The 20,881-nt window shown below is 53.4% G+C and overlaps 1 protein-coding gene across 1 annotated transcript in view; it reads left to right on the plus strand.

Moving 5' to 3' along the window:
* The window catches only part of ARHGAP30 (Rho GTPase activating protein 30), a 40,439-nt gene extending 23,398 nt beyond the window's left edge, over positions 1 to 17,041 (plus strand). Inside the window, exons 9-11 of the mRNA XM_084613255.1 lie at positions 605 to 1,093; positions 11,691 to 11,917; positions 12,786 to 17,041. Coding sequence (XP_084469381.1) covers positions 605 to 1,093; positions 11,691 to 11,917; positions 12,786 to 14,858 — 2,789 coding nt within the window. The 3' untranslated portion in view covers positions 14,859 to 17,041. The remainder of the gene's footprint in view (positions 1 to 604; positions 1,094 to 11,690; positions 11,918 to 12,785) is intronic.
* The last annotated feature ends 3,840 nt before the right edge of the window (positions 17,042 to 20,881 follow it).

The raw sequence follows: 20,881 nt of genomic DNA on the forward strand, positions 1-20,881 counted from the left end.
CCTTCTCTCAGTGAGTCACTTGTATAGCTGATGGTCCTTAATGGGCCATCAAGCAGGCTTGGCAGAGCTGACCCCAACTTGGCTGGGGTGTCACCCAGAAGCATAGCATAAGTTTGCAATACAGACAGTATAGAGCCAATACTTATATCTTTAAATACAAAAATGATACATGCAAACAGATAGTACAATCCTAACCAGCAAACCATAACCTCATCTTAGACACCTTATTTGACCCCCTTTATACAAGATTTGGTGCCACTACAGGACCTTGGTTGCAACAATACAGTCCCAGTTCAAGTCAATAACGTCACACAGGCGTGCACGAATGCCTGCTTCCGCCACCCCATGGGGTGACTTGCATTCCTTGTGCCGGCGGCTCCGGCTGCTGTGCAGCTTCTCCTGCTGCAATGAATCGTGGGGAAATGGCGGTCTTGGGCTCATGTCACGATTCCCACCCAGTCTGGGACACCGCGATTTTCACAGGGGCTTAGCAACGCGGAGCAGGGCAGCTGCAGTCTCTCGCCCTGGTGCCCCTTGGTTTGAGCACCCGCCCTATTCTTGAATGTGGGGTGGGTCTCTGATCTGTCTCCCTATTTGCATCTAGACAACACCAGGCTGGGCAGGAAGAGATCACAGAAGCAGGCCCCTCAGCGCCGCGAGAGTTTCGACAGCCCCTCCTCCCGGGAGGAGAGCTTCCTGGAGTCGGACGAGTATCCTGATGGGAAATTCAAGGGCGAGGAGGGGCAGCAAACGCTGGAGTCCGAGGGCGAAGCCAGTGCCAAATCAGAGCCCACGACCCCCAAGGCCGGCCGGGCCTCGCTGGTGGGGGGCGCCCCGCAGGGCCGCTCGCCCAAGACTGCGCAGAACCGGGCAGAGAAGTGCGCTGGGGTCCATATCTCCGTCCCCTTCTCAGTCACCGTCCCCTTCCACATCACTTCCAACATCTCTCTGTCCCGCCTGACCCGGGGGCTGGAGTGCCCGGCCCTGAGCTACAGCCCCTTAGACAAGGAGGCTCTGGAGAGGTCATCCAAGGAGCTAGAAGCAGAGGAGCGGCTGGGGGCTAAGATCCCCGTCGCCAAGGAAGATCACATGGGTAAGCAGCTGGTTTGATTTCAGATCTGTTTTGCAGGCGTGGTCCATGTTGAGGGGAGGGTCCTGTCGTGTCCCATCCCGCCACCATCCCTAGCTCTGCCACTCACCTGTTAGGTGACTTTGGCCCAGTCACTCCCGATCCTCAAAGGTGTTTAGGTACTTAACACCCACTGATGTTTGGTGCTGAATTTCCAAAGGTAGACACAGCGTGAGATGGGGAGTCAGGAGACCCAGTCCTGGCCCTATTGAAATCCCAACTCCCCTGAGGACCAGCATTTGTTGGACTAGATGACCTTCTGGGGTCCCTTCCAACCCTGATATTCTATGATATGATTTCATCCCTCCTTTCTATACCCAGCTCAGCCATTGGCCCCTTGGGTGGCCCCAATCCGTACCTCAGCCGCCTCCTTGGGGAAATGGGGACAGTGATGCTGACCCAGCTTTGTAAAGTGTATAGGTGAAAAAGTGCTAGAGAATTCTAAGGATGAGGGCTAATAAACTGCAGGCACCCAAATACCCCCTGTGGCCTGGGAAGGACTGCCCCAAAATAATCCCTAGAGCCACTCTTTTAGAGAAACAGGCAGTCGTGATCAAAGTTGTCCATGCCGGAGAATCCACCACCCCTCTCGGAAAATTGTTCCAACTGTGAATTACCCTCGCTGTTAAAAATGCACACCTGATTTCCAGTCTGAACGTGTCTAGCTTCAACTTCCAGACATTGGATTGTGTTTGACCTTTCTCTGCTAGACTGATGAGTCCATTATCAAATATTTGTTCTCCGTGTAGGTGATCACAGTCTGTGATCAAGTCACCCCTTAACCTTCTGTTTGTTAAGCTAAATAGATGGAGCTCCCGGAGTCAATCACTGCAAGGCAGGTTTGCTAATCCTTAAATCATTCTCGGGATTGAATGGTCCTTAGAATATTAATAACCTAAAAAGCAAAAAATAACAGAACGAATAGGGACGCTGTCAAATTAAAGATGAAAAATTCCCCACCTCTTATAAATTATTGTTATTACCGTAGTGCATCTTCACGTAGTTTTCAACCTTTTTTTCATTTGTAGACCCCTAAAATATTTTGAATACTGATGCAGAGCCCTTTGGAAATCTTAGACATAGTCTGCAGAGCCTCAGAAGTCTGTGGACCACAGGTTGAAAACCGCTCCCATAGTGCTCCGTAGCATCAGGCACCGTACAAACCCCCGTTCCTTGTGCAAGGGGCAGAAAGAAATGTAAAGAATTTCTGAAGTCTAAAATATATTTCACCACTGACTCCTTCCTGCGAAATAGACAGATGCGTCAGTTTCACTTTCTGGTGTGATGCACTGGGGATCTCCAGAGCTGGCATCAGGAGTGGCTACAGCTTGAATGAAAGACCTACAGCAGCCTATACGGGCTGGTAACAGACTCACATCCTCAGGCATAGAGCTGGGAAGGCTGGTAATACATGCTGGCCAGTGGGTTATGTGAGCGCAGTGATACTCAGACCTCAGTGGTTCAGGAGCCAAATTAGTGATCAACATTACCCCAAAGAGCCAGGGGAGTGTGAATTCATGGTTTCATTTACTATATATATATTATTCGCACAGAAAAATGACTGACCAAGTATTCTCCAATTGGTAACTAACATAGTAAAAACATCCTGCTTGGGTAATAACTCAGACGGGTTAATAATTAAATCACCCCGTGTTTTAATATCAGGTGCTGCAAAGAGCTGCAGGAGCCACATGAACAAGCCACTTGCTGCTCCTGAGTGTCAGTCTGAGTGTCACGGAGCTAGCACAGTGCCTCAATGTCAGGGTTGCACACTCCACAGGGGGGTGAAATCCAAATGAAAAAGTGTTTTTAAATTGGAATTTAAACAAAAACAATAATAACCAAAAATTTAATTGAAATGTGGCTACTGATTTGGGGTTTTCTTACATCGTGTTTTGTACCAAACTCCTGCATTTTGGAGCTTAAATCGACCTGAGTTTTAAGATCTCCTCAGTCCAAAATATGCAACAATGTGAAAATTGCAAATAGATTTTATGGATAAACTGACAAGCTTCTCCCCCTGCCCGGGGCCAAGTTCAGGTTTCCGTTTCTTTTGCAGCAGCTGATGCACTGGGGTTGTGAGTAGAGCCCTGCAAATCTGCAGCTCTCCGCTTTATAGCTGTGGACCATGTTTGCACATCACGGATCAGATGCGGATACAAATTTTGTGTCCGTGCAGGGCTCGAGCTGTGAGCGTACTTGTGACATTGTAGAATCCGAGAACTGGAGGGCTGGAAGGGCGTCTCGTCCTTCGCCCTGTGCTGAGGCAAGATCGTGTAAACCCTGCCGATCCCTGACAAGGGTGTGTCCAACCTCTTCTTAAAAATCACCGGGCTGGGGATTCCACAGCCTCCCTGGGTCACCTGTTCCAGAGCTTAACTAGCCTTAGGGTTAGAAAGCTTTTTCTAATATCTAACCTAAACCTCCCTTGCTGCAGTTTAAGCCTATCCTCCTTCTCCTGAACTCAAGAGAACAATTGATCACCACCCTCTTTGCAACAAATGGTCTAGCACTAATTTCTGGCACCGTCCTGAGGCATCCTAATGCAGAACTGGGAGCCTCTTGGTGCAGTAAGTATTGTGAGAGCATCCGCTTCGACAGGGACTTGAGCTCAAGTTCAGACAGGGAAGCAGCTGTACATGTAGGGTGGCAGCTATAAAAGTAAGAAGCAGCAGCTCTCATCAGCTGTAAAGTGCCCTGCCTACGGGGTGCTCTCAGCCAGTGAGAATTGGTTCTGATGCTGGATTGCTCCCGCCTTGTGTTTCATTGGTTGCACGTGTTATTGTGCTGTATTTTGCAGGGGAATTGGATGGGTAATCAGGACTTTCCTGCTCCTGGCGTTGAATTAGACTTTTATCCCCAGCAGTTGTTGTGTTTTTAAGTTTCACCTGGACTTGTGGTTTTAAGTTTCACCTCGCGGTTAGGAGGAGGAACATCTGAGATTGTTAAGAACTAGAGGTCGCCCTGGATCTAGAACCCTAGACTTTGTGAAAGGCACTGGGACCATAGGGGAAGAGAAAAATTAGTGGGTGCTCTGCAGCCAAGTACCCCCCACCCCACCTCCTCCTCCCCCCTTAGCGCGCCGCGTCCCCGCTCCTCCGCCTACCTCCCAGCACTTCCCGCCCAGCCGCCACCAAACAGCTGTTTGGCAGTGTTAGCACGCTCCGGGAGGCGGGGGAGGAGTGGGAAAGTGGCACGCTCAGGGGAGGAGGAGAGGAAAAGGCAGGGCCAGGGCGGGGATTTGGGGAAGGGGTTGGAATGTTGGCAGGGAGGGGGCAGAGTTGGGGCGGGGACCTTGGGGAAGGGATTGGAATGGGGGCAGGAAAGAGGCGGGGCAGGGGCGGGGCCTCATGGAAGGGGTGGAGTGGGGGAGGGGCAGAGGAGGGTCGAGCACCCACAGGGGAAGTTGACACCTATGACTGGGACCCAAACTTGGGTTCAGTTCAGGGTCAGATTGTCTTTTATGTTGACATGCAGGCTGTGTTCTCCTCTGCTGTGGCAGTGTCTAAGGTCCTCAAAAAGGGATCAGGGCCCTATAGTTCTAGGTGTTGTACATGCAAATCATGGAGCCAGCCCATGCCCTAGGGAGCTCGTAGTCCAGCCCAAACAGTACACAACAGAATCAACAGCCACCCAGGCGCGGGTGGAAGGAGAGGCAGGTGACGTGCCCTCTGAAGCAGTTCATTGCATCTCACTTCCCCATTCTGAGTCGAGGCAGGTCAGTGATGAGGCAGCCAGACTTCAGATCCACAGGGCGTATTTAGGGAACTTTCCCTTCCTCTACCCCATGTTGTTTCTGAATGTGCCTCTCTCCCGCTCTCCTCCTCTGCCACCGCTGCACGAGTAGGTTAGGGGTTCACTTGGCCTTCCCCCTCCCCCTCCCCCCAAGCTTCCAGTCTCCACCGTGATGTTTGCCCAGCCCTGGCGAGTTTGCATTTCTCGGCAGCTCCTCCAAGGGCACGGCTGTGCAGAGTGGCAGGCTCGACCAGTGATTAACGTGCCAGCCTGGGACTTCTGAGGCCAACATTCCTTTCCCTGGCCTGGGTGACTTTGTGCAAGTCACTTTGTGCCTCTCTTTGCAATGGAGACAGTAGCCCTGTCCTACCTCACTGCGGGGTTGTGAGCAGAGAAGAGTAAATGTGCCCAACCCCCCCTCACAAACATACTTTGGCAGGCACCGAAACAATCTGCAAATCGGGGTCACAGTCAGCAAAAAGTTTTGGTTGAATAAATGCAAATGAGTCAAACCGAACAATTTCATTTTGAAAGCTAGCTTTAGTTATTTAAAAAAATTTAAAAAGGTGAAAGACATCCCAGAACAAAAAACAAACCAAGCCGTTTCGGGTCAAACAAAGTGGTTCATTCGGCCCCCAAACTCCTTTGCTCGCTGCTGTTCTGTTTGGAGGAGAAAAACCCAAAGCATTTCAGGTTGGGTTGGAACGGGAATTTATTTCAGATTCAGCCCCCACCCTGACCAATCAATTATCCACTTGGCTCTAGTGGCGAGGATCAATTCCCTACAGATTGCGAGGGGCTTAGACCAGGGGTGCTGGAACAGGGGGGACCAGGGAGACATGGCCACCGCACTTTTTACCAGCCGTAAGGGAGAGTAACGGGGGAGGGGGCGGAGAGGAGTGAGCGGGGGGGCAGAGTCTTGTGGGGAAGAGGTGGCATGGGGCAGGGCCCTGGGGGGCACGGGGGCAGAGGCTTGAAGAGAAGGGGCGGCGTGGGGGCAGGGCCCGGGGGCGGTGGCTCCGTGTGTGGGGGGGCATGGTTCGGGCACCGGTGGCCTTCCCACATTCGGGCACTTCCATTGCTCCTGCCCCAGTTGCAGCGGTGCCGGGGGCCAGAGCAGTATCACAGCTAGCTACAGTGTCCTGGGGGTGGGGGTGGGGGGCAGCAGAGAGAGTTTGAGGCTTTATTTGGACCCAGAGACCGTCAAGCATAACAATGCTGTGTCTTTCTGCACCTCCCTGTGCCAGAGGGCTCCAAGCATTTCCCAGACACGCACGAGTGACGCCTGATAACAGCCCTCTGGGCTAAGGGGGTTGGTTTTGCTGTCCCCATTTAGGGGCACAGAGGCATGACCTGCCCACCTGGACGCAGTGAGGGCATGGCTACTCTACAGAGCCTTGGCTGCTACGGGCGTGCCGGCAAAGCCTCCTAGATGGCAAAAAGAGTTCTTCGCTCAGCCTCACCACCTCCAGAAGCACTCTTCTCTTGGTGTACATGCGGCTACACCAGTTAGGGCGGGTGATTTTTTGTCAGGCTCCTAGCCAGCATCGCCATGTCGGCAAAATGTGTGGTGCAGCTCAAGCCTCCTTGATTAAGGGGTCAGGGAAAGAGGGCTTCTGGGAACGTAGCTGGTGTCGTTAGTGGTGCTCGTTACGCCAGCAGAAAAAACCCCGTCTGCCGGTATGGGCGACGTCTGGGCTAGAGGGCTTTGCCGGATGGTCTCCGTAGCGCAGACAGAGCATTAATCTGCGGCCGAGGTGGAAAGAGAATCCAGGTCTTCTGAATCCCAGGCGGGTGTGGCAGGCCCCATTTCAGGACAGCACTCGAGCATACGCTTCGCTTTAAACGTGTGAGTAGGTCCGCTGGAGTCAAAACTCAAGCACGCATTGCAGTGCTTTGTGAATTTGAGCCTTAACCACTAGGCCAGCAGTTCCCAAACGGTGGTCCACAAACCACCTGTGTCCACAGAGCACTTAGTGTCAGGGCTAGGACATAGGCAGCTGGGCTTAATGATTAACATAGGGTGGGGGGCAGGGTCCCCACAGCAGCCAGGGCTCAGAATCAAGAGGCCCGGTCAGGAACGGAGAGTCAGGCCGCAGGAGGAAACCAAGAGCGGGTAACACTAGGTGAGCAATCCAAAGCGGGGCAGAGCCCAAGTGTACAGGCAACTTCCTGTTTTGCCTTCTTGCTTAAGTAGGGGCAGTGGGCCAGTCAGAAGCTCTGGTGTTCCACCAATTGGGGCCCAGGAGTAGAGCCTTCTAGCTGAGCTGGGCTTCAGGGATTCCCAGTTCTAGGTGAGGCCTCTAACTGGCTGGGTGAAGGCTTGGAGCCTGATGACCCTCCCAGGACTCCTACAGACCTGGGTTTGCGACCTGTGGGTCATGACACTTCGGGGCCGGTGATGGGGTGCTTAGCTGCCTCCTTGTTCCCACCTGCTCAATTGCATTCAAATAACAAAAAGAAAAGGAGGACTTGTGGCACCTTAGAGACTAACCAATTTATTTGAGCATAAGCTTTCGTGAGCTACAGCTCACTTCATCGGATGCAAGTAGCTCACGAAAGCTTATGCTCAAATAAATTGGTTAGTCTCTAAGGTGCCACAAGTACTCCTTTTCTTTTTGCGAATACAGACTAACACGGCTGTTACTCTGAAACCATTCAAATAACAATGGCCAGACTGGGTCAGACCACTGGTCCAGCTAGCCCAGTATCATATCTCTGAGAGTGGCCCATGCCAGATGCTAGAAGGAATGAACAGAACAGGGCAATTATTGAGTGATCCATCCCTGGGCATCCAATCCTAGCTTTTGGAGGTTTAGGGACACCCAGAGCATTGAGCAGATGATGTTTTCAGGGAACTATCCACAATGACTCCAAGATCTTTCTTGAGTGGTGACAGCTAATTTAGATCCCATCATTTCGTATGTGTAGTTCAGATGATTTTTTTCCAGTGTGCATTATTTTGCATTTATTGACATTGAATTTCATCTGTCATTTTGTTGCCTAGTCACCCAGTTTTATGCAATCCCTTTGTAACTCTTCAGGCAGCTTTGGACTTAACTATCTTGAGTAATTTTGTATCATATGAAAACTTTGCCATCTCTCTGTTCACCCCTTTTTCCAGATCATTTATGAATATGTTGAAAGTACTGGTCTCAGTACAGACTCCTGGGGGACACCACTATTCACCTCTCTCCACTGTGAAAACTGACCATTTCCTACCCTATCTTTTAACCAGTTACTGATCCATTAGAGGATCTTCCCTCTTATCCCATGGCTGCTTACTTTGCTTACGAGCCTTTGGTGATGGACATTGGCATAGGCGTTCTGAAAGTCCAAGTACACTATATCCACTGGATCACCCTTGTCCACATGCTTGTTGATATCGTCACAGAATTCTGATAGATTGAGGCACAATTTCCCTTTACTAAAGCCATGTTGATTCTTCCCCAGTGTATTGTGTTCATCTGTATGTCTGATAATTCTGTTCTTTACTCTAGTGTCAAATAATTTGCCAGGTACTGAAGTTAGGTTTACGGGAGCGGAATGGCCGGGATAGCCTCTGGAGACTTTTTTAAAAATAGATGTTGCATTAGCTACCCTCCATCATCTGGTACAGAGGATGATTTAAGTGATAGGTTACAATGTGCAGCAGCCGTCAAAAACACTAACAAAATGTTAGGAACTATTAGGAAAGGGATAGACAATATCATATCTATCCCTCCCTTTGGGGGGAGGGATAGCTCAGTGTTTTGAGCATTGGCCTGCTAAACCCAGGGTTGTGAGTTCAATCCTTGAGGGGGCCATTTAGGGATCTGGGACAAAAATGGGAGATTGGTCCTGCTTTGAGCAGGATGACCTTCTGAGGTCCCTTCCAACCCTGATATTCTATGATAACACCATTATATAAATCCATGGTATGCCCCAACCTTGAATACTGCGTGCAGTTCTGGTTGCCCCATCTCAATAAAAGATATTTTGAATTGGAAAAAGTACAGAGAAGAGCAACAAAAATGATTAGGGGTCTGGAGCAGCTTCTGCATGAGGAGAGATTAAGAAGACTGGGACTGTTCAGTCTGGGAAAGAGACGACTAAGGGGGATATGATAGAGGTCTATATAATCATGACTGGTGCAGAGAACGTGAATAAGGATTTACCCCTTCACATAACACAAGACCCGGGGGTCAGCCAATGAAATTAATAGGCAGGAGGTTTAAAACAAAAAAGGAAGTATTTCTTCACACACTGCGATCAATTTGTGGAAATTGTTGCCAGGGGACGTAGTGAAGGCCAAAAATATAACTGGGTGCCAAAAATAATTAGGTAAGTTCCTGGAGGATAGGACCATCAATGGCTGTTAGCCAAGATGGTCAGGGAAGCAACCCACGTTCTGGGTGTCCCTAAACCTCCAACTGCCAGAAGCTGGGATTGGTCGACAGGGGATGGATTACTCAATAGTTGCCCTGTTCTGTTCATTCCCGGTGAAGCATTTGGCATCAGCCTCTGTCGGAAGACAGGATATTGGGCTCGACGGACCATTGATCTGACCCAGTCTGGCCATTCTTACATTCACCAAGGGGGAGGACAAGAATGAATTGTCTTAGATTGCAGCAAGGGAGATTTCAGTTGGATTCATAGGAACAATTTTCTAACTGTGCAGATCCAGAATCAGGCACAGGAGAAGCTGAGCAGAACTTCAGGGCAATGGATCTGGACCTAGTCACTTCTCCTGGGTGTCTCCTTCCTTCCTTCCCTCCCTCCCTTGGTCAGCTTCCTTCCAGCACAGAACTCCTGATGCCCTGGGCCCACATTGAACTGGATTTCTCTGGCCAAGGGTGTGCCCCCCAAGAGCCAAGGCTCCCGGTTCTGTTGAAGGTCCCAGTGGTCTCCTGCCCCCCGTCCCCAACCAAAGGCAGAACAAGACCCAGTGGCTGGAAGTTAAAACCACGCATGTTCCAGTTAGAAATAAGGCAAATTTCTAACAGTGAGGGTGGGTAACCACTGGAACAAGCACCCAAGGGAAGTGATGGATTCTCCAGCTCGAGATGTCTTCGGATCCAGAGCGGGTGCCTTCTGGGAGACATCCTTTAGCCAAACACAAGTTACTTGGCTCAATACAGGAGGAAGGAGATGAAACTCTACAGATCAGACTTGATGATCTAATGGTCCATTCTGGCCTCAACATCTACAAACTTCCCTTCCCCCTTTGTGTCTCACACGCCTTCCCTTTTCTTCTCTTCCTGCCAGCCCAGTTGCTCAAACCCCCAGCTTCCTCCCGGCAGCTGCCACAAAGCATTTAGGCACTGTGGGTACCAAAATCTGCATTGCGTCCAATGGGTCGGGAACGGCGTAAAATAAATCCCACTGCATTTCACAATACGTAACCCAGGAGCGGGCGTGAGTTGCTGCACCATTGGTCGATTTATCATTTACATATTTCATTAAAAAACCCTCAGATTTTGGATATTTAAATGAAGCTGCTACAGGTGCCAGAGCCAGCTGCACAGGAGCACCTCCCCAAATCCAGGGACCTTGTCGCTGAATTTCGGGCTAGCTTGTTCTCGAGCACGCAGAGACCTGGAGATAACGCAACACTCCCCAAGCATCCGGAGGGTGCGGCGGAGACAGAGACGAATTATTCTGGGCTGGCCTGTGAACCTGACAAAGTTAAAAAAGGGGGAATTTAGGTTAAATCTGCAGCTGGGCCAAGTTATCTGCTGGTGTAAAGGGGTGCAGCTCCATGGACTGCAGTAGCATTTCTTCACCTAGTTACACGAAGAAAGAATTCCCCCTCCCCCCCCCCCCGCCCCGGTCACTCCCAACTGAGGGTGTATTGGCCGGTGGAACAGTCTCCGAGGGGAAGTGGTGGGAGCCCCATCCCTCTGGGGCTACGCCTGGACTGGACAAAGCCCTAGAGAACATGCTGGGGTGATTCTCTGCCTTCATCTGCACCCAGTGAGCTGCTTAGGCAACGGAAAGGGAGTGGAGACCTCCCATGACTCTCCTGCTCTGGCCGAGTCGCCGGCAGGTACAAACAGCCACAGCTGGCTCCTACACCTCCCACCCCAGAGCCATGGGCATAGAGGGGGCATATTGAGGTGAGAGGAAGCGTGTTGCTGTGGGAAGAGCACCAGCAATCCCCACCTGGTGTATCATCTCCTGGGCACTAAACCACACCCAGCTAGCACGGGTTAAAGCAGATTCCAAGCTGCTCTGGCTTGTATCATGGGCAAGAATCAGGGAGCCGGGACCGTTTCTCTGATGCCGCCCCAAGTCTGCTGTGTTGTGCAGAAGCTAGGCCCAGCTGAGAGCCGGTCAACAATCCTACTGCAGCCCTTTTGGGGGCGGGGGAGCAGGATTGGACCTGAGAGGGCTTTCTCATCTCTGTCTGTGGTTCCTAGTATCAGGTTTTGGTTTGGAAAGGAAACGCTAGGTAACGTAACTTTGATGTGCATGCACAGGTTGGTCAGCGTGGGGATTGAATCTGGGACCTCCAAGCTCATCATGAACTAAGAGACTTAGCCAAGCCTGCAGCAGGCTCCTCAATCTTAAACTGGCCGAGTCCCTGCTAGAGGGGGACAGAAAGCCACACCGCATAGTATTAGTGCACAGTAACTTCGGTACCACTCCTGCCATGGTAACTGGCTGTGATGGCTGATTCTCTGGCTGCTGTAGAACAATCTTGGGGCAGGGAGGCCTAGTCTTCTCCTGGGCCTAGGGCTGGAGTCCAGCCCTGTGAGGAACATCTGTCCCGTGTCACCCCCTTTAGCTAGAAGGGCTGCGGGGACTCCTCGCTGAATCCATCTTCTGTGTTTAATTGTTGAAGCAGATACAAAGCCGGCGAGTGCTCTGGACTCAGAGGAGAACAGGCTGTCCATGGAGGTGCAGGACTCTTTCTCATTTCTCGACAACCAGGACACCTGGCAGGACTGTAGCACAGAAGGCGACCAGCCAGAGAAGAGCTTGCTGGAAGAGACCACCTCCGATTTTGCTGGGGACATGCTGGATGGCTTCCAAGGAATGGATGACTTCATGGAGAGCAGGTTCATGAACGTAAGTTCCCGGTCGTGCTGAAATCTAGATCCTGGCTTTAGCACCAGCCGTGTATTAGAAACTGCAGCAGTGAGCTAGGATTTGTAGGAAGAGGGGAAGGGATGGCTAGACAGACAGCTAGAAGGGTGTGCAAGGGGGTGGACAGACAGAAAGCTAGAGGGGTGTGTATGAGGATAGACAGACAGAGAGGGGTGGGTGTGAGGATGGGCAGACAGGCAGATGTATGGGGAGGAAGGGAGGAGAGAGGCATGGCTGGATGGATAGCTAGAGGGATGAGGCTGGGGATGGATAAATAGAGGAATGTGTTGGAGAAGAAGGAAGACATGGCTGGATGGACAGCTAAAGGACTGTGTGGGGATGGACAGACAGACAGAGGGGTGAGTAGGAGGATGGATAGATTAGATAGATGGACAGACAGACACTCCGGATGAAGGGGATAGATTGTATTATGCAGCTACTGCTTCCTGTAGGCCCGTTAATTACAGGTTACATACCTGGTACAAATTGGCCCATTGTCTCAGCCGCCCCATAGGAACGCTGTCCCCTCATTACTACATGCCATCTCTGTAGCACCCAAAGGGTGCTACAGAAGGAGGCAAGACCCCTGCCCTGAAGACCCCCAGCTGCTCCTTCCCACTCTCAGGAAAGCCTGGGAAACCAGAGAGGCAAATTCTGGCTGCGACAGGCCCAGTGGGGAAGTGAATGCAGAGTGGAGGGGCCCCGGCTGAGCACACCGTGCCAGCCGTGCCCACCCAGGGAAACGGGAGGCTGTTAAAACCTCCATCTGCCAAATCAAGGCCACGCTCATGCCAGTGACAGCGCCTGCAGTCATGGTGTGACCAGCCTTCTGCGTGCTTTCAATCCCTAGCTGGAGTTCTCAGTGGAGCCACCCCTGGAGTACCTCTCCATCGAGGAGTGCATGAACGAGGAGCAGTACTACATGGCCACCAGCTACTCCGACTCCGAGGAGCTCTCCAAGGAGACGGACTCTGAGGACGCATTCCTGAGCGCCTATGATGACCTGAGCCCCTTAGCTGCCGACCTAGAGAAGCTGCAGCAGCTCGGGGCGCAGCATGGGTGGGACGTGCCTCTCCCAGAGAGTGCGCTGGGTGGCGAAATGGCTCAAGAGATGCTGAGCAACCAGCCCCCAAAACCTGCTGAGGGGCCATTACCTAGCAACACCAACGGCTCCTCTTCATCCAAAGAAGGCAGCAGCACCAAGGTGCCTCTGCCAGATGGCCCTCATGCTTCAGAACTAGCCAGGCCACGTTGGAGCAAGGAGGTCGCCGAAGATCCCCATGGTGCCCTTTGCCAGCCAGAGGGGCTCGAAGGGGAGGGGGCTGAGGGAACGGCCACGGAGCCCAGCCCAGCCGGCCAGCGAGAAGAAGACAAAAAGGTGACAGGGGGCGATGGTCTGGAAGCAGGCCCTGGCCCACCCAGAACTGAGCCCACCACTGATGTAGCACCAGTTGGGGAGGACCAGGGCACATGGGCTCTGGAGAGCGAAGGCCACGCCGCCCAAGCCAGCCATGCCGGAGATGAGCAGGTGCAGGCCCCGAGGCAACGGGAGGCAGAGCTGGCTCCATGTGCTCAGGGCCAGGAGGCCAATGGACGTGCCCCAGAGGAAGTGAGAGTGCAGGAGGGCCAAGGGGGCTCTGCTCCTCCCATGCCAGAGACCAAACAGCCAGAGAATGGAAAGGCCCCACCTCAGCCTCTTGCAATGAAGATCACCCCTGCCCTCTCACCAGTATCGGGGCCCGAGCCCCCTGCTGTCCCCATATGTGAGAGTGGCCCCATGTCCACTGCCCCCTTTCTAGAGACAGGCCTTGAGACCACTGCTGCCCCCCTGGATCAGAATGGTCCCCAGGCCTCCATCTCCTTGCTAGGGACAGGCCATGAAGCCTCCACCACCCCTGGGTATGAGAGTGGCCCTGAGGCTGCTCCCTTGCTTGAGACTAGCTCGGATCTTGCGTCCAGGTCTGACGCTTCCCCATTGCTGGGGAGTGGCCCCACAAGCCTTCCCCTGGAATCTGGGCCCCTGAACCCCACAGACCTTCCCGCTCTCCCCGAGCCTGACGTGCCAGCCGGGGTGCGCCCTGACGGGAGCGCCCCCATGAGAGTCACTTCCAGCACCGTCCGAGTCCAGCAGGTGAAGTCCGTCCCCATAGTGCCCCCCAAGCCCCAGTTTGCCAGGATGCCTCCTACCATGAATATGCGCCTAGGTGAAGCGTCCACGTGGCCCAAGCTCTCTGCTTCGGAGAAGAGCTCCAGTGGTGGGGAGACTGGCCTGGGCAAAGGGGGCTCTTTCCAGAGGCAGTCGCACCCTGTCAGCCTGGGTGGGTGCTGCCGAGTTGCAGAGGGCATGGAGTCGAACGAGGAGTCTCCCCCGCCTGGCGCCCTGGAGAAGTGCCCCAGCAGCACAGAGAGCCGTGAGCCTGCCGAGACCTCCCTCCAGAAGCAGAGGCGAACCAGCTGGCGTAACGGTGGCAGCATGTCTTTCGACACGGCGGTGGCCCTGGCCAAGGAGAGGCACTTGGCCCAAGCCCCGGTTAGGAGGATGCAGACCTATTGCGTGGGGGATGGGCGGGAGATGCACGGCGCTCCCAAGGTGGAGAAGCCCCCGCCGTTCCCCAGGCCTGCCCTAAAGCCTGTGGGCCAGCGCTCCTTGAGGCCGCTGAGCTGCACCAGCGCGCTACTGTCGCCAGATGCCCTGGCTCTGGGCAAGCACCCGCCACTGCCTGACACGGCCTGCGAACCGTGCCTGGCGCCTGGCCAGGAGCCACTGTCCTTCGCCCAGGAGCCCGCAGCAAGGAGCAGGCTGAGCATGCCCAGGCTCGGCCAGCGACCGTCGGACACGGAAGAGGCAGCGGGGCCTCTCCCGCAGCAGCGGCGGTCGCTGGCTTTTGAAATCAGGGACTGCGGGGGGTCGGAGGAGTTGTGAGGGAGCGGCGGGGATGGTTCCATGCTCATTGACTGGTGGGCTGCCAAATCTCAACCAACGTGGGTTACTGCCTTAACGCACCGTCCTGCACCCGCTGCTCCGAGTCCAGCCCTGCTCCGGGTGGCTGGCACCGGACGACCGGGGCTGGGAGGGTTGGGTTGTGCAGCAGGAAGAAACATCGTGTGGTTCAGGGGAAAGGATCTGCTTTCCGAGACAGTCCCTCCAAACTGCGATGGGGCCTCAGCCAGAGCTAACGCTGTTCAGACACAATCACTGAGCCAGCCATTCCCTCTGCGTCTCCTCCAGAATAGTGATGTTCATCTTCAGCGCAGAAGAGAACAATGTCTGCTCCAGTCAGCTAGATCCTCTTCCACCAGGGCTGAACCTGGCCCAGCTTGGCATTGGGTGAGTGGGGAAAGCCACAGGGCTGGTGCTCCTGTGAATAATTGGAGGCTCGATTCTCCAAGGTGCTGAGAACTCACAAAACCCACTGGTCACTGGGAGCTACAGAGGGCCAGCACCTTTGAGCAAGGTCACCAGATCTTATCTCCATCCCCAGGGGAGGGAACACCAGCCCTGGAGACATGGGGGTCATGACTTTTAAAACAAGAGCAGCAGAGGGTCTCTCCAGAGACGGCACTGGGCTGAAACCACAGCAATCTTGCTCCTAGCTCACCCACCCCTTTGCAGACATCTCCTCTTTTGCTTTTAGGAAATAAACAGGTCAAGAAGGTTTCCTCTCTCCTGTTAGTCTGCAACCCTTAGCTGCAGGGACCAGCCTGGTAGGTCACAGAACCTTTCATTGCTAAACTTGCAGCCCGCCCAAGCGGGTTGTAACGTAATGGCAACAGCTGCTGGTTGTTCCTGAAACAATGTAGGACAATCAGCTGTTTATAGCCAGCTCCTTGTAATTTCAGAGAAACCACTGGCCCTGCTCAGCCTTCTTATTTGTGGTTGCCAGGCTCAACAGAGAGGCCAAATGAACCAGCCATCGGTGGCTGGACTCCTCTCTGATGCTCCCTCCAGGGCACGGTCAGCACATATGTAGGGGATCTTGCACCTCTGCAGCCCAGCCTGTCCCCCTTCTCTGGGCACATGGCAGGTTTCTGTGCAAGGACACTGCCTAAAGCCCTAGAAAATCTACGGTAGGAAATGAGCCTGAATTAGCTGGTTGATGGGCTAGATGGGACGTACAGTCCATGTCCACCTCTAACGTCCATCCTCCTGCTGGCTGTCATCTATGAAAGGGGCAGCCGAGTCCTTGGGTTTCCACTCACTTTTCTCCCTGCGTTGCTCCATTAGTAATCTTATTTCATTGGTCTCTTTGGGTTCTCCAGACTCTTGTTAATCTGAGACGGTAGCTGGTTTGGGTTTGACAATGATTCGTAGCTCCTGTACCCTCATGGGATAATAAAGATAGTTTGGAAGAAATCCGCACAGTTGTGGTGGTGGCTTTTAAAACGAGATCATCTGGCCCTGTGCTGCTGAGTCCTCCTGAATGGGCAATCCAGAGACCGCAGGTCTTGGGTTGAACGGTGCCGTGTCGTGCCTTGCAGATACAATGAACAAAGGGCTCATTTCCCTTTAAAGTGTCTGCAAACGACATGAGTTCAAAAAGCGAGGCCAGTGGCACTGCCAGCTGGGCCTTCTGCAGGCAAAGAGCTGGGTTCAAATCCTGTCTGATTTGAAAATGTGTGCATGTTGAGGTGGGGGGGGGGGGTTGGACTCCCCATGCCCAACCCAGTAAGGGCTGGGGCCTTCATCCCCATTGGCTCGCCTCACCAAAACCACTCAGGGCCTGATCCTGCAAGGAGCTCCACATGTCCAGCTCCCTGTGCTGAGCCCTCTTTGACTTAATGGAGCTCTGCGCGGGCACAGGGGCCTCCCCACCTGGATCCATTGCAGGATCAGAGCCAATGCTTGGTCTCATTGGGCCAAAGTGCTCATGGGACAGCCAGACTGGAGTAGCAAGGAGTGACGCAGGCCGGGCATTAGGTGTTTCCCCTGAGCTGGCTGGACAGGAGCTAGGCTCACCAAAGGTTCAGCAGCAGCAGAATTACGTGAAGCCTGGCACGGGAATAGGTGAGGACTGTGGGGCAGGAGTGAGGTATTAAAAACGATGGGCCTGATTCTCATTTCCTTCCACCCAGGCCTGTTCCCCCTTCCTCTGGCAGTGCGCAGGAGTCTTAAGGCGAAGGGAAAAGATTATTAGGTTTAGACAAAAAAAATTCAAAGCAGCCCTGTCCTAGGCTCTAGTCACCCCTGCTATAATTGAGAAAAACAAAAGGAGATTGTCCGCCAAGCACCCTGCCGCCCTCACCTGATGCCTCTCCCACCCACCTCTGCAGCAGCTGGTATAAACAGATGTGTCCTGCAGCAGGCCCTGAAGGTCAATAGACCTGGGCTATTTCAGGCCTGTGGGGAAGGATGGTCTCTCTGGCAGCAAAGTCCCAGCCCCACTGAGACCTTATCGACCAAACTCAGCAGCTCAGATTCAGTCTGGACACCAATCAGTGCAGATCACGTCGCACCAGTGACTTGCTGTCCCCAAACGGCACTGCTTAGGGGGCTAGCTGCTGCATTCTACTCCTGCTTGACTCTCCAGATTGGCCCCAGGCGTGGCCCCGTGGAGAGCACACTGCATCAACGCAGGCTCGAGCTGGCCAAAATGTGGATTACGCTGCGTGGCCCCCGCACCTGGAAGAAACGGCTGCAATCTCCTGGTCAGGTGCAGAGGAGAAAAACCATTCCTGGGCCTCGCTGCTATCAGCTGGAGATCCACTATGACCCCCAAGATTGTGAACCCTGGGTCCCAGGTGGTGGGCACAGGCCCCTGGTCAGAGCGGGAGACATTAGATTCACCTTCCCATCTAGTTGCTTTCACCATCCTACCTGCATCACCTCAGTCTGATCCAGATTGAGCTTCAGCCAGCTTGCTCTCAACTCCCTGAAACCCTGGGCTAGAAAGCTAATAGCACTGGCTAGATCAGATACTGAGCATCATGAGCATCCTGAAGGCACTGCAGCCCATCCCTCCTTCCTAGCCCTCCCCACGGCCCCACATTCCTACCGAACAGGAGGGGAGACACAATGCACCCCTGCAGAACCTCCCCTGAGGACACCCGAAGGGAAGAGCATTCAGCCCAGAAACAGGAACAGAGCTACCAACGAGCAGCTTGTCTACCCCTGCTCCAGTGTAACATACACCCACTTTAAGGCCCTGCCACAGTGGAGTAAAAGGACATTAGTATAAATGAGAATCAGACCCTACCTCGGTACTCGGGTCTGGATTTTAGGATGAGGTCCTTATTAAAGCAGGATGGATATGGGGTCGGGGGGGGAGGCAATAGTAAATTTGCTGAAAAATGCATTTTTCAGGGCACCAAACCTATGAATGAATTCAGGTGAACTGGGCAAAGAGGTTTGGCAAAAGGTGGGAGGGGTCAAAAAAGTGGAAACCGTTCATTTGGAAAGGCACCGTTTCAACTTTTTGTTTCGAGGCAGGGTTTCATTTAGCTGATCTAGTTCCTAAAACGAAAACAACAAAAGGGGTGAAAACAACCTGAAATGACCTGAAACACCAAATACCGACAACAATTATTTCGGGTCGAACCAACCAAACCAACAATTTGTTTTGCTTTGGTGAAGAAAAAATAAAAATATTCAATTTTGGTTCAAGCCAAGCAGTTCTTTGGTTTTGTTTTATTTTTTGGTCCAGGACCAAACCAAACCAGGTCTATTATGGGGCTAGAGGGGAGAAACATAAGACTGATTGTCCCAGGGCAGTGGGGGTGGTCCCCCGGCACACCCCCTGTGTTCAGGCACAATGTTACAGGTGAGCTCCTGCCTCAATTTCCCTTCACCTGGTGCATAAACAAGTCCACGCAGGGTTTTCACTATTAAAGAGTGTCCTCTTCAGAGGGACTCACTTATTTAATGAAAAAGCACAACACAAAGGCATAACTGAACGCTTCATGCAACTACTCCACAGGACCCCCACCGCCCTGGGACAATCAGTCTTATGTTTCACCCCTCTAGCCCCAGAGCACGCTCAGGCTGGATTCCCTGCCTTGAGCTTGGGCCTTTGCTGTGTGTTCAGCCAGATTCCAGCCTCTTCTTGCTGAGCCAGACCCCGGTAGCTCCCCCAGGAGGTCCCACGCCCAGTTGGTTCTCCTGGGCTGCTCTGGAAACCCGTTCTTCTCTCCCTAAACTTCTATTCTCCAGTGAGGTGAGACGCCACTGGGAGTCACTTCCGAACCCGCTCCCCTGAATAGTCTCTGTCCTCCGGACCTTTCTCTGCTCTGGGGCTAAATTCCTCCTGGAGTCCTCATAAGCCCAACAGCTTCTTATCTAATTAACTGCCTGCCCAGCTAGTGAGCTATTAACTCTCCACAGGTAGATCTGGGTTGGCTCATTCCCCTTAGTGGAATCTGTCACAGACAGGCTGGGTGCCTCACCGGCTCAGGGGCCAGCTCCTATGCCAAGGTCAGTAACATTATCCCCATTTTACAGATGGGGGAACTGAGGTACAGGAAGGCATGGTCACCTGCCCATGGTCACCCAGCACATCAAAGGCAGAACTGAACCCAGATCTCCTGAGTCCCAGTCCAATGCTCTAGCACTAGGCAACACTGCCTATATAAAGGGGAAGTAAGCAAATCCTTTAGTAAAGGATATAAAAAAAATACCAACACTTTACAGGCAGGGGGTAAAACCCTCCAAGGAGTAAATAAAACCCCATATATAAAGGGAGTGAAAAATGCTCTACATCCACAGAGAAATAAACAATTACCCCTGTCAGGGATTTGTAACCCCCCTCCCCTATATGTTATGGGGAGTAAAAAACAAACTTTTACTATGGGCAAGGAGTGTTAAAACTATCAGGCTCCAGCTGGAGGTGTGGGCTCTGGTGTGGGACTGGGGATGAGGGATTTGGGGTGCAGGAAGGGGCTCCAGGCTGGGGCTGAGGGGTTCGGACTGTGGTAGGAGGCTCCAGGCTGGGGCAGGGGGTTGAGGCACAGGGAGGCTCTGGTTGGGAGTGCGGGCTCCGGGGGGCACTGGGGATGAGGGTTTGGGGTGCAGGAGGATGCTCAGGGCTGGGACCGAGGGGTTTGGAGGGCAGGAGAGGGATCAGGACTCAGGCAAGGGCTCCGGGCGGCGCTTATCTCAGGCAGCTCCTGGAAGCATGATCCCCGCTCTGGCTCCTACTTGGAGGCGTGGCCAGGCAGCTCTGGGCGCTGCTGTCCCATCCGCAGGTGCTGCCCCCACAGCCTCCGTTGGCTGCGGTTCCCAGCCAATGGGAGCTGTGGAGCTGGCACTTGGAGTGGGGGCAGCGCAGGGAGCCCCCTGGCTGCCCCTACGCCTAGGAGCTGGAGGAGGGACACGCTGCTGCTTCCGGGAGCTGCGCAGAGCCACGACAGGCAGGGAGCCTGCTTTAGCCCCGCTGCGCCACCGACCGGACTTTTAACAGCCCAGTCAGCACTGGTGACCACAGCCGCCAGGGTCCCTTTTCGACCGGGTGTTCCGGTTGGAAACCGGGCACCCGGCAACCCTATTAAGAGGCTGGGTGGGCGCCGCCTGCCTTCGGGCACGGGAAGGGAAAGCTGATGGCAGGAGGACACAAGGCAGAAAACGACCATGGGTGCCTGATGTAGTACCCGGGGGGTCCCTCCCAAAGGGATTGGCAGAGGAGCACAGAACGGGCTGCCGGGGGGCAAATCTCCAGAAATGGAGAAGCCACATCAAATGGGGGAGGAGGGTTAAAAACCCCCTAGGGAGTAAAATCCCTAATACGGGGGAGAAGGTTTAAAAAAACTCACTCGCGGGTGCAGGGGGAAACCCCCCAAATCTAAAGAGGAGTAAAACCCTAATGGGGGGAGGGTTAAACCCTCCCAGCTCTATATAAGAGGGGAGTAAAACACCCCCAAGTCCCCACCGATCTATGGCATTTATATGGGGGCAGTAACCGAACCCCACTCCCAGGAGCCCGCCAGAGCCAAGGGGCAGCCTGGGAGCCGGAATGC

Source organism: Lepidochelys olivacea (assembly GCF_965140295.1).
Source record: "Lepidochelys olivacea isolate rLepOli2 genome assembly, chromosome: 24".
NCBI lineage: Eukaryota > Metazoa > Chordata > Testudines > Cheloniidae > Lepidochelys > Lepidochelys olivacea.